The 14,528-nt window shown below is 35.9% G+C and overlaps 1 protein-coding gene and 2 non-coding genes across 8 annotated transcripts in view; 1 reads left to right on the top strand and 2 right to left on the bottom strand.

Annotated features, from left to right (window-relative positions):
• LOC125674912 (glutamate receptor ionotropic, kainate 2-like) overlaps positions 1–14,528 on the top strand; it is a 40,448-nt gene that overhangs the window by 11,123 nt on the left and 14,797 nt on the right. For 2 of the 6 annotated variants that reach the window (XM_048912277.2, XM_048912273.2), the window contains exons 1-5: positions 3,759–4,230; positions 4,393–4,656; positions 9,670–9,825; positions 12,726–13,001; positions 13,977–14,158. In XM_048912277.2, the coding sequence (XP_048768234.1) occupies positions 4,551–4,656; positions 9,670–9,825; positions 12,726–13,001; positions 13,977–14,158 (720 nt within the window). In that variant the 5' untranslated portion in view covers positions 3,759–4,230; positions 4,393–4,550. Of the gene's footprint in view, positions 1–3,740; positions 4,657–4,951; positions 5,000–9,669; positions 9,826–12,725; positions 13,002–13,976; positions 14,159–14,528 lie in introns of those variants that run through there. The other 4 variants (XM_056160629.1, XM_048912276.2, XM_048912278.2 and 1 more) reach the window with 3 other exon arrangements.
• Positions 398–469, bottom strand: Trnae-cuc (transfer RNA glutamic acid (anticodon CUC)). The gene has a single exon. It is a non-coding gene; the product is annotated as a tRNA-Glu (tRNA).
• Trnae-cuc (transfer RNA glutamic acid (anticodon CUC)) lies at positions 1,559–1,630 on the bottom strand. The gene has a single exon. It is a non-coding gene; the product is annotated as a tRNA-Glu (tRNA).

Raw genomic sequence — 14,528 nt, 5'->3', positions numbered from 1 at the left:
CAAAACTGTCCTAGATTAGATTTTCTTAGTCAAAGTATCACGGAAAACAGCGAAGACAACAAGTACTGTACATGTATATTTTGACGGCTAACTTTCTCTGAAACTGGAAGATTATGTGACTTTTTATTTAAGGATTAAGCCCCTCCCACACACCCTCTACCCCTCCCATCCCTCACACCCCCTCCCACTGGGACTCTGTATAGATTACATCGATCATGTTATACACTGTTCCCTGACATCCAGTGTAAAATGTAAACTCGAGTCCTGTAATAAGTCATATCCATTGCCGACACAATCGTTATGTGAAGTTGATATAGCAAAATTCTAAAAATAAGAATACTACAATATATTTTCACCTTACCTCCAGTCGCGAAAATAACATGATAGTGTAAAATTATTCCCAGACGGGGAATCGAACCCCGGCCGCCGCGGTGAGAGCGCGGAATCCTGACCACTAGACTACCTGGGAATCTATGAAAATTCGGGTACTGATTGGAACTAATATAATTTCATACATAGCTGTGAGCAAAATATGAACAGAACTCCATCAAAAAATATGTAAATTCTTCTGATCTAGATGAAACTGACATGTTGACATATTAAGTTGTTCTCACCTTGTTTTTAAATATCACTGCATTTCTGTGAAAAACTAGTTTTATATGTGTTTTGTCCCCCGCCGCAGTGCGGAAGGGGACAAAGAAATGCCGCAGTGTCCGTGGGGACGGACGGACTTCCATGCAGATGTCCGTCCCACTTGACATTGTGGATGCAACTCCTCCGAAACCGCTCAACAGATCTTGTTGAAATTTAGTAGGATTGTTAGTCACCATATGTAGTTGATCATATTGTGCCGCCATTTTGATTTGACAAATTTTACAGGAGTTATGGGACTTTGTTGAATTTGTACATGTACCTGCTACACCATAGGAACAATTTGTGGACGCAACTCCTCAGAAACCGCTCAACGGATTTTGTTCAAATTTTGTAGGATTGTTAGTCACAGTATGTAGTTGATCATATTCCAATATTGATTCTACACATTTTAGGAGTTTTATGGGATTTCTGCGCTTCAACTTTTTTGCGGCGGCCGGGGATGTATATGGCTACGCGTAGCAATCTTATCATAATAGTAATTATGCAACAAAGGGTTCCTTGGTATTTCAAAATACATGAAATAGAAATATCCTTAAAATCCTTTTTTTTAACTATCCTAGATTTGATTCTCTTAGTCATGGAAAAGAGCTAAAACAAGTACATGTATATTTTGACTGCTAACTTTCTCTAAACCCGGAAGACTATGCGACTTTAAGGATTAACTCCCTCCCCTCCCACACACCCTCTCCCCCTGCACTCTGTATTGATTACAGCGAATTATATAAAACACCGTTTTCTGACACCGCTCCGTGACATCCGGTGTAAATTGTAAACTCCAGTCCTGTAATAAATCATATGCATACACAATCGTTATGTGAATATCGTTAAGAATCAAGTAGTTATAACAGAATTAAAAGAAAGAGTCCTACAGCATATGAAAATAGAAAATAACATGGTAAAAATATTCCCAGACGGGGAATCGAACCCCGGCCGCCGCGGTGAGAGCGCGGAATCCTAACCACTAGACTACCTGGGAATCTAACAGGGTAAGGTGTAAAGTCAAAGAGCTAATACAAACGGGTAATTAAGCTATTCCAGATTTCTGTTGGCGGGTTTTTAAATGTATAGAGAAGATTAATACTTTAAGATTCACCTATAAAGTTTTTACGCTTTAAAAAAAAATCGGTATTCTCAGTATTAGTTTTACATAAAGGAGTTAAATGATCATTTAAAAAACAAGTGCACGTTTTTAAAAGCTATTATGCCATTTATTATTTAAATCGAAAATAAATCATATCCCAATAAACGAATCTCCCGCTGGTGATGTACAGAAATTACACAATTACCTAGTTTGATAAACATGTATCCCGCTGGTCGTCGGAATTGATGATGGTATATTTTCCAATACAAATGTCACCACCTAAATTGAGCTCGAGTCTCGTCTTCAATATTGCGTAATTTGATTTCAAAGAATCGCAACTCCCAATTAAAAGTTCTCTTCTGATGTAACAATTGTCGAGCTTTGATTAGGAAAGACGTACAAAATGCTTTATGTTGGCATGTTAATGTGTTACAAACCAACACAATATTTCGGATCGATTTTTAAAAGAAGGAGTTTAAAACTCTCAATGAGTTTTAGGTAAAAAGCGATGTGTAATTAAAAAAAAAAAGCAACTAATTCTTTTCTAACGTGATAAATATATCCAGAAGCATTTTTCCAGAACAATCAAATTAATACATTAAATTTCAAATTACTTCAGTTTATGAAGAAAATGATAATATACACAGAGAGAGAGAGAGAGAGAGAGAGAGAGAGAGAGAGAGAGAGAGAGAAAGAGAATTTACAGATATAAGATATAATTTGAATTTCGTCAGTCTTGGGCTCCATAACGTGTACCATTCACTTATATAATAGAAAATGCATAAGATGCAATAACTACAAACTTGTATATATATTTCACTTACACCTCCATCACCCGCATTCTCTCATCAGTCTTTAAAAAAAATGTGGGATGAAATTCTAATTAGTGGGATGAAATTCTAATTTAATGGGATGGAATTCACATTTTGGCTTCTTTTTTCCGTACAAAAAAAACAAAAAAAAAACAACACATGATTGCAATGGAGAGATATTTTACTAGATATATTCTAAATGCAGATACAAATTTTTCTATAAGATGACTACAATTTTCTAATTATTATTATTATTATTTTTATCTAATTTGATTTTTTGTTCGTGTTGTGTTGAAAATTAATTACAATGGATAAAAAAAATTTAAATTAAATTCTAAAGGCAGAAACGTAGTGTAGATTCAGTTTTGGTGCTGAGATCCCACGCTGTGACGAGCCTGCCGGGAAGTATAGCGATGAAAGAAACGGGGGTAATAAATAACATCGGATAATCCGCCTGACCATCTGCACTGGTCATTTTTCTGTCAGCGCCATATTGATACGACTTCCGCGCTGCGGGTGGGGATCCAATTCATTTCAGGCACGGCGGGGGTCTTTAGTTGGCCACTGTTTGGCAGTCTACAAATGTGTGTATACTACACAAGCAGGTACTAGGTGAAAATAAGCAGTGGCGGCTTCTATAAATATTGTTATGTAAATAAATGCAAAAAAATATTTTAATTTGAAATTTTAAACTGCTTGCAGGCCTTATCTTAAGCTTTCTACAGTGTACAAGCCGATTGCGCAAATCTTTTCTCATGTTAACCAAAAACAAACTGATACGCTTTGAAAATAAGCCTAGGAATGTGCAGATGATTTATCAATTAAACCGCTGAATAGAAATACGGATTGTTAAATCGAAGTTCAGTTCTGTCCAATTAAACTGTATACAAACTGATCGGAGAACTCATCGCCATAATAAAAGTTTAAATCTTTTTATTTGGGGAGATATGTAACTAATACGATTATAACTAGACAATATTGCCCGGAACAAATCACACACCGATTGTTTATTTGTGACATTCAGTTGTTGAAAAATTAAAATTGACGTCACAATAAAAAATATTATCATTGCTTCTGCTATAAAAATTATTGAAATCGTGAAGGCATACATGTTCAGACTGTTTCTTTGACAATTGTCAGATGATAATGAACAAGATATGATCGCTCATAATGGAATGGTTGGATGCTCTCCTATAAAGCGGTGTGTTTTTTTTAGGCTAGGCTGTTGGAAGACGACATTGTGTACCCGTGAATCCATAATTTGATATCACCCTCTGTTTCGAATGACACCAGATTTTTCTGTATTGATCTGAATGCATGGATATGATTTTCTACATCGATACGAGGTCGGCTTGACAGTGGTGATATCCTAAGTGAAATGTGACCCCCGCTGTCTTATTCTGCGATAACTACGAAAGGCCTCGTCATTTATTCCTCGTTCGGCTTATGCAGATCGCGCGCCAGTTTCTGGATTAATTTTCACATTCGTAGATTTTAGTGCCGTTAACAAAATATTTGTGTAATTTTACATGAACGTGTTGCGTTTGATTAGGAAAGAAGCGACCGTTGAAGATTCCCTCACTGTTTACCAATCTCCGCTCTTCCGTATCCCACCGTAAGGAATCCGCCTCTTATAACGGAATACGTTTGTACACGAGATTTAATTGCTATGATTTGAGACTTGTAAGTTTACCACAAACATGAATTCGCTACTTTACTTTGTGTCGTAGATTTGACAGGAGCTTTTAATGTTTAGTAGAAAACTGTCACACGGATCTATTTTTTTTCAAATGAAGTATTCCCTTAAGTTCTTTATGGAGTTTCCCCATATTTTCTTATTTTCAGGTGCCGAGAGGAAGTAGTGCGTTTTATGTGATGAGCATTGTTTGTGAAGTTTAATGACGCTATACTCGCGGGGATTTGTTAGTGCACAGAAGCGCTCTATGGCAAAGGGAAGAGACTGGGATTAGACTCATTGGGTGAAGTCCTTCATTGTCTTGGAGATGCGGTGTAACGGAATTTTATTCTGTCTTTTACATGTTATACTTGTGATAGTATATTTGATCGACAACTGTAGATCTCAACAATACCCCAACACGATCAGAATCGGTGAGTACTTTTACCCTCTATGTCACAGCACAGTTATCTTTTCTTTATTTTGAGGATAATGAACGTCGAAACGTTTTTATATTTTTGTTAGGATAAGATTAAGCACTCGCGTGTAGGTGATTAGAGTGGCGGCATTATGCTTAGTCTCCTAGAATTGCGTTTATTTCTTGTAGTATTCTTTTCTTCCTTCTAAGACGGGCTGTTAAATACGTAGACTGTCTTGAGAATTCTGTTATAATGTTTGATTATAACATCATCATATTATTTTAATTCTCCCCTTCTGTGTTTCGTGTAGCCCTGTACCATGTGTTAGGGATCTGGCACACCATTAACGAGGCCTGATGTAAGTTTCACTGAGTCAATATTTACACACTCATCATCCCTAAACATAACACCCATCCCCCGGAAAACAAAGAAAGTCTGCCGCAGCTTCATCACTGCCTGGCACACATAAAAACGACGCATATATATTATATATATACACTATCACCCTGCACATCTTATATATTTGCCCCAATTGAAGACCTTATGTTGTGACCTCCATTTTTCTTATATCTCTGAAAATTCAAAGAAGAAAAATAGGCTTAAACCAATTTGAAACTCCTGAAATTATCGCAAATTATCTATTCAGCTTTGTGTAATGATTACATCTTTTCGTGGTTAATATTAATTAGGGGGATAGCTACCTATTCATTCATTTAAAAATCCTTGTAATATTCAGACACGAGGGACGGTGATTCAGGATCGAATATCTGCATGCGAATATTAAAACAGTAATTGATCAATGCCCAGATGTCGCTTAACTTGAACATGAAGTCATGACCGATTGCGATCGGGTTCGGTATCGAACACTTCAATTCTGATTCTAATTGTTAGCTGATGATTATATATGTGGGAAAACTTGTAGTTACTGTGTTGACCATTTTCACGCCTGATTGTATACAAAAGACTAATGTTGGAAAATCAATTAAAAATCAGAATTTAATTAGAATTTTGACGCCCAGAACTTTCAAAATATTGAATTTAAATCAGTTTTAAATTGTGGGGTTGAATGGAAATTCTTTTAATGCATTTAAAGACGTTTTATCACCTACTGAATTTCTTTTTCTTCAATTGAAACCCATTTCTTTAGCTTTGACAACTGAAATAATATCCCCAGAACCGCATAATACTGTCGATAAAAACCTTCCCTACTCCAACCAACTTTTTATACAAACATGAGCATTCGATGCTTTTATTATTATTGTTACCTACATATATGTACATTACAAAGTGTTGATTTAGACTTCGTTAAATTGTATTTACACTTAACAGTGTTTAAGTGACCTGTGTTTGGATGGTACACAGGGTTTTGAATCGTTTTTTATGATGGAGAGGTAAAGTAAATGTTTACGTGTAGCACAAAATCCAAATCTTAAACTGTTCAAAAACGAAGGCTCTGCTTTAAGCGTGAAAACGTCTAATTTTGAGGCAGAGTAAGGCGGGGTTTCATGGAAATTATGGGATTTATGTCGTGTTGATTTAGTTAAAGGATTCTTGTATTCCATGCGTTTGTGTATATATAGAATTAGGTGTGAACAGTTGACAATTCATACCGACAACGTACAAGAGCAGGGCATATTGATATATTTATATCATGCACATTTTGTATATAATTCATAATAGACATTTGAATATTACCAGGCCGTTCAGTTTTAGAATTGTAGAAGTACATGTATGTGTATTTATTCATTATGTTTATTTTCTTTTTCTGTATCAACAATATACGTGCTGTATCAACAATATACGTGATTTCTGCTTATTTTACACGACATTTACATTCACGTTATAACATCTAAACTGTCCCAACTTTCTTCATATCGTAAAAATGAATTGAAATAAATAATTTTCTTCATTATAATCTAATGAAATAAAACACTTTAATAAATACTTCTAAAAAAAGTGAATTGCATACGATGCGGAGCAATATTGGCGTATCAACAAAATGGACACAAGGGAGGTAAATGTATTGTGACGTCATTCCTGGGACGGTATACGCTATTTCACGGCAACTTACTTAATAATGTCGAGGAAAACTTACAAGAAAGATTAAATCATTAGCCTACAAACCAAAAATACCATTTATTGCACTGACTTGCAGCATTAACATATCCCATTTGTGCATTATCTGCACGGTAGGGAAATTGCATTGCTATGCTCACAAGTGCTACATGTGTGCATGATAGACCAAACTTTGTGACTCTTAGTGACACATTCTGAGGACGTATTACATACAAAACACATTAACAAGGAGGACATACCGTGAAATCATTAAAGTTCGAGGGGGCTAGTGTTCGTGAGTAGCCAAATGTTTACGAGTTCGTTGGGATGGAATTCCAAGGTTTATGTTTTGAAAATATAAATCATATTACTATAAAAGCTATGCAAAGAATCACTGGTTCGTGGGGTCGTGAATTCGTGGGTAAAAGGTCTACACGAAATCCACGAACATTGAGCCCCCACGAACAATAATGATTCCATGGTATATACGTGTACATGTAAAAATATCGAAGAAAAGTACAGCAAAGATTTGTATTACTCTACAGAATTTGATGTGGATTCATCGGTACTGATTTCGATGAAATCCTCAAGTTTTCACCTTAGCAGGAAGAATACACATGTACTTTGCAAATCTCTAGTGAGGTTTGTATTTCAGTGGATGGAGGCGGTGGAGGGGGGTTTGTGAAGACAATACTGAAGAAAACATAGGAGGGAAGCAGTTGGTTTTAATATTTAATGGACAAATCGGGGATTCTTTAGTTACTTATTGGAGCCAAGATTATGTTAGCAAACTGATATTAACCAAGGTCTATTACGCCGTAACGACACATTATCCAATAAGTGTCTCAAATTAACAGTGTATCGACACACAAATTGAAAACTAAACTGTCCTCTGGGAAATGGCTGTTTTGTGATTTGCAACATAAACACTCTTTTAAAAAGACAATATCAGGAGCAGATTAAATTTCAGCAGATAAGAAGGATAGAATGCCAGCTGATCCGAGATGCTGTTCGGATGTTCCCTGGCAGAACGATGATGGAGCGTGTAGCGCCTCGGGGTTTTGTGTTCAATTTGCATTCAATCTCAGAACAGAGACATTTGCCCTGTCACGACATGGAATTAGGAAAATTATTTATGGAGATTCTAGGACAGTTTTAGCGTTTAAAAAAAAGCACAGTTCATTTCAAACGTCAAATGTTAACATTTTCTCTTTTCCAATATTGGAAAACAAAATTAAAGAAACTGAAGACATTTTGTAGAGATTTTCTCTGTTACTTTTAATCAATCGCCAAAAGCAGTGAAGTTTCTGTATCCTTTATACCACAATGTAATCTATCAATTATCTGCACACATATAGCCTCTACAACACAGTGTACACAACACATTATTTACATGTAAGTGCAACATGTGTTGCAATTCGTAAACGTGAATGTTAAGAATAAGTTAATACAACATCTGACCATTCCAACAGTGGACTAAGTAAAACTACTCACTAGGTACAATTAGATTATTGTGATTTGGATTGAAGATGGAACTGAATAAAAAAATCGGACGTACAAATTGCAATGCTTTCAGTATAAGTGGAATGCATCTTCCTTGTTATGAAGTGCACAGAGTGTGCATAAAATCTGCGATTTTATAATGTACAACGAATTAAATGAAAATTCTAAATTAAACATTTTTACTATTATGCAAAAAAAAAATCTTCTGTTTAAAGTACTTTACATTCAAGTTTCAAAAAACATTTTTTTTATAAGTACATGTAATATTTAAATAATATTTCGCTAAATTATAGAATACTAGTACAGGAGGAACAGTCCTTTCAAATAGTTTTGAATTTTTAGAGTTGTGTCTTACAAAGGAGTTCAACACTTCCCATAAACTAGTAAATGATAAAGGCGATGTCACACAGATCTGTGTCTTACCAGCTGATTGCATGTACATGTATTCCTTGAAAGTACATGTATATTGATTTTAAATAAAACGATTATTTTTTGTACGACTGAGTGTCTTTCATACATTGCCAACATTTTTCATAATATTGGAATTGTAATTGTAGTCAGAGTTCAAATTCCAAAATAAAAATTATTTCCTAAAACTCCCTGCACCTGTGAACAGGCCATAACCATAACACACCTTATAAACGATGGGTCCCCCTAATGGTGTATTAGTTAGATTATCCCTTGGATCAATCTTAGATAATGAATTCCGAGTATTCACATGGACCGGTGGAGTTACATAAGTTGAATTTAATCAAAAGAATATTGTTAAAAGCTTAACCAACTAAACGTCAAACATTTAAACGGACACTTTACATGAAGACTGTGGTGGTGTATTGCACAGGTAATTCTGTCGTCTCTCTTGGCTAAGGTTAACCCCTTAAATGTCTATAAACATCTCGTTTTCTCACATCATTTTATTTTCTACATCATAACTGTAGTAGTGTTTATTGGAGTAAAGGTCTTGTGCTGTGATAAGGGGGGGGGGGGGGGGGTGTGCTCTGCATTGTAGGATTACTCAGACTTGACATGCGTATGATTTCTGCTGATGACACAGAAATGCACAGAATTAGCTGATGTCACGAAACTGAAATATCTGATGACAAGAATTACATGTACAAAAATATCCGTTGACACTAACCACAACATTATCTGATAACAAGAAACACAAAAACATTTGATGACGTGAAACACAGAAATATCTAGCTGTGTTGTCCACAATTATACGAATGCAAATATATCATATGTCATAGTGTCATAGAGTAATTTGATGAAGTCAGTTTATCTAACAAAATTAGTATATTCACACAGTTCGTCTAAGTTAATGGTATAGAAACATCTCATAAAACAAACTTTTCATATCCCAAGGAATAGATATAAAGACTCCTTACAAGATATGATACAGACTTCTTTTGTGTGTTGTGTAGTAGTACTAGTATATGTACATTCTGCATGTCCTTGCTTCTTTTGTAGATGGGTTCTTTGAACCAGAACACAAGAGTGCAGAACTGGCCTTCAAATGGACGATGCAAAAGATTAACCTGAGGAACGACATTCTGAGCCAGGTCTTGGTGGCGTACATTGTTAAACAGGTCACTCCAGACGACAGTTTCGACGTGTCCAAGAAAGGTCGGAGTGTTTGTTAGCGTTCCAGATAGTTATGTTGTCTTGTTATGAATTCCAAACGTATTCGAAAAAAACTATTGGTGAAGGCGACTCATAAAGACTATTTTTTAAAATTTCGTCGATATCCATACCATTTTCCACTGTTATAAGTCAAATGGCAAGGTCTAAAGGGCATCGATTGCGATTGAACGTTCTAAAACCGAACGACCTCAGGTTCTGATTAAAAACATAGATAAACCTTCACCATCTGAAGAGAGTATTTGTTAGTGAATATGCAACATTTGCCAAATCATCAATGAATTTGTTTCGATTATGATATTTTGCAAATAAACATGGATCAGAAGCGAGATATTTCTCCTATAGAGACTACCGCAGATGGGGCGCCTCGCTTGCTTTGTCAGTGTGAGGCCAGCAGCAGGTAGCGCCTCCTATCGGGATATCATCAGATGGCCAAGTGATGAATTCGAGATAATGGGCTAATGCTCGAGTCAGCATCTGGATGTCATTAATACACAATCCATTTAGACAGTGCACGGGCATTTTGGAAAGCTATAAAAACTTTGATCTCTCACTTTCTCCGAATGTTTGTACGTTCCCGACGTGTTCGACCGATGGCACAGCTTTGCATGAATTTCTAATATGATATATTTATTTTAGAAATTGACTATAAACCCGTTAGATTCTGTCTCTGTGAATTGAGAGCTAGACCTCTCCGCCGCTGATTTAAGTAATCTGTTTAAATAAGATTTTTACACTAGCTCTGAAATGAATTACGGATCATGCCGATAGCTTAAAGCCTGAAACATGTTGGAGGGTTGTTTTTTTCAATCTATGTATCGGAATAGTGAAATCATGTGCAGATGTTTAAAGTATTTTGTAAATCGTACAGAAATCCCAAAGCTTAGAACACATCTCTGACACGTGCAAGGCAGAAACGTCATCTAGTCACGGTAGATGAGGGTCGAGATTTTTGAGGCATAATGTGACTAATTGGAATTTGCAGAAAGAGGAAACATGGGGCTGACAGGTTCAACGAGAGCTCTATTTTTACATGCTTTGATTACCGTTACTAAATATATATTAGGAGATTCACGCATGTTTACCAAACTGAATGCTTTAAGACACATACATTATCTTTTACTTTTTTTTTTTACATTACAATTTCCATACACCACGTATCTGTAGCGTTGAATGATATTGTTGATCGCCTCTCAGGCCGACGCTGGGGTATTGTACAGGAACTGAAATTCCTTTGACGTGGCAGACTCGTGAATCAACGTCTTCTCATATAAATAATAGCGAAAGGAGGATAACATACACAGGAAGAGAAATCCGAAAGACAAAGTCACATAGTTAACATACGTCCACACACATTGACAGACGTACGAGAGATTGGGAGAAAAATGCATCGAACAAATTAAGGAGCATATCACTTCAAATGTTTAAGGGTGACGGACCTAACTTGTTTCTACAATAGAGATTTTATTCAAATTTTTATATATGGTAAAGCATGCATTAATGAGTTAAAATCAATGCAAAAAACATGTGGTCATCGTCTTTGATTTTCCGCGAAGGGTGTTTCAAAAGTAGGCTATGAAAATTCGTAATTGCAAAGGAGATAACGGGAAATTTCCCTTGTACAATATATAAGTTGAAATTTTAAAGAATCTACAATAGAGTTTTAATCCAAATTAAAGTATGATTTTATAAAGGCAAAAAGCTTACTAATTATAAGAAAAAAATATGGGTCATCGACAAAGAGCTTTCAGGGGAGCATGTTAGAGGACGTTGTTTTGCCAGTTTTCAAGGAAAATGTCATTAAAGAAGAAAACTTAACAAGTTTTCTACTTGTGGTTTCATATTTTTTCCTTGATACTAAATAATCATATGGATTAGGAAAACGTTTATCAATCACATGTAAACACTAAGTCATTGTATGATATTCCAAGGGTGGTGTCAAAATATGTAATGTATAAACAGACACAAATTCAATATCTAAATAAATTAAAAATCAACATGTCTGAATAAAAGCATGCATATTTTGTATTGATAAGAGACCAAGTACATCTACTTATCGGATAATTTCAAGATAGGATATAACATGTACTTCAAATGTCATTCTTCATTTAAAACATTTTTTCTGATGAAAACTCTTAGAAACAAAATTAAAAAAAAAATGAGTTAAGAGTAGCATAAATTTATTCAATATAGGAATTATGACATTAAATATTCTCGTTCTTGTGTTGAATGCAAATGCTTATGTACATGTTTAGGTAATACGCGGTAGATAAGTATTGGCAATTGCAATTTCAGATACGAGTACCTAAAGCATTGTTATGCCTCAGTGTATTTTTCTCTATATCAAAAGATGACGATAAGCCGAGTATTTTCGCCAAAATGCATGTACCTCTGCCGCGTGATAGGTTCTGGGTTATCTACCCTGGGGATGATAGTCATTAAACTATTCAACGGCAGTATCAATTTCCCGTGCAATTCGGCATTGTGACGTCAAATACAAAGCCCAGCGGCGTATTCCACGTCACAACTATAGCAGCTGTTTTGCTTCGTTGTCGAAAGAGGATTTATTCTGCTTTGTTATAATAAGAATTTACCTATCCAATAGGTACATGTAGGAGGGCGATAGCGTGTTTATTGTCAGCCGATAGAGAAACTATTCTTTACATACTGATTTTGACTACGGATTACTCTGTTTACCTAATCAAGATATAGGGTCCACGGCGGGTGTGGCCGGTCGACAGGAGATGTTCACTCCCCCTAGGCACCTGATCCCACTTCTGGTATATCCAGGGGTCCATGTTTGTCCTATTCTTAATTTTGTATTTGGATTGGATCATTTTTCGTTGTCTTCACCTTGCCATCTGAAAATTGGACTTATTTTACAGTGTGTCGTGAAATTGCTGCCGGATGTAAGGTCATTTTTGGTCCAGGATCCCGTGTATCATCCAGTCACGTGCAGTCCATTTGCAATTATCTGGCCATACCTCATATCCAGGCGCATTGGGACCCTCGTGACGTCATCACAGACACCAAGGACCCGGATAAGGACAACTTCTCCTTGAATTTATACCCATATTACCTGTCTTTGAGCTCCGCCTTCAGGAATTTAATTGACTACTGGAAGTGGACACAATTCACAGTTATATACGAAGATAATGATGGTAAATTCTGCATTGACTAGTGATCGTTAAAAATGTATAGGTTAATAAAGATAATTTATATTTTTATATAGGTGTATATATTCGCTCGATCTTTATATATCTGATTTTAATGAATTTTGTATTTCCTTCTCTACATAAGTCACACGCTTTACACAAAATAGGTCGGATTTTTCTTTTCGCGGAAGGACCGAAAGTACATGTACTCTTATCTAACGGATGTTGGATAAAACTATATATTACCCAATGAGCAATATACATATACATCACACGTATGAGACAATATGTAAAATTATGGGTAACTTTTGCATACAACATGTTTACAGATATCAAATGTTGTTTGTAATGCCCTTATCTGATAGAGTATGTCTACCTACCAAGAAACAAAATCATGTCAGTTTATCTGCACATGTCAAGGTCAAAACAAAATTTTAAACCCACTATATCGACCATTTGTTTTTAGTTTGCTTGTTTGTCTGCTCCTGTCTGGTAAATATTGACCATAACTTTGGAACTACACATGTTTCTGGAAAGTCCAAAGGTAATGGTACATGTATAGTGTAGATAATCTACATATGAAGGATAACCTCTGTGATCTTATCTATCACTGGTTAGATTCACGTATTTTTCCTGATTTCCTATTCCTACTCCAAGTTTGAATGTTATGATGTCGTCCTCCAGACACGACGGGTATAAACAGACGGCTAGTTGTCTACTTCAGTATGCCCATGCGTGACAAATGTGCTGTGTCTCATGAAAAGCCAGACTATAAGCAGCTAATATCTGTACTTTTCATTAGCATGCTCACCAGTTTCTGTAACTCAATTATTTTTCATCTCTAGAGAGCCTGAAGTCGAAAGGAATGAGGACTTGCCTTTTGAACCTTCATTTTTTTTTTTACCGTTTTGATGGAGTAATATGCTGTTGTTTTGTATTCAATTCATTCCCAGTTGAAATATGGTGTTTTTTTCTTTTTAGGGTTAATACGATTACAGGAGGTTTTAAAAGCGTCAAATATTCCGGAAATTAAAGTAACCGTTCGCAAAATCAACAACAATCCGGAAACTTATATTAGTTTGTTTAAGGACCTGAAGGAGAAAGGGGAATATAGAATAATAATAGACTGTCACGTGTCCAGAGTGGGGATAATCCTGGAAAAGGTCAGTGTTACTTAATGATAGACTGTCGGGTACGTAGGTGTGGGTCAGTTGTCCAACGAATTTACAGGTATACATCCTGAGTCGGGAATAGTGTCATAGTGATAAACTGTCGTCAGTGTCACGTGTCTAAGTCTAGGATTATATAAACAATATATATTAATATACTGTACATGCCCAAGGTCGGGATATCTAGAGGAAGTACATATAAGGCTCCTAGTACAGGTTGGGTCCCCCTGGAACCTGCAGTCAGGGTTGGGATTAAGCTCACAATAATAATAGAGTTATGTACATACATGTACAGTCCACTCCACTTATATTGAAGTCGGTTATATTGAAATATCTGTTATATTGAAGTCAAAATAAATCCCCA

Source organism: Ostrea edulis, chromosome 3 (assembly GCF_947568905.1).
Source record: "Ostrea edulis chromosome 3, xbOstEdul1.1, whole genome shotgun sequence".
NCBI lineage: Eukaryota > Metazoa > Mollusca > Bivalvia > Ostreida > Ostreidae > Ostrea > Ostrea edulis.
The sequence above is the reverse complement of the archived record's forward strand: the minus strand, read 5'-3'. Positions and strand labels throughout refer to the sequence as shown.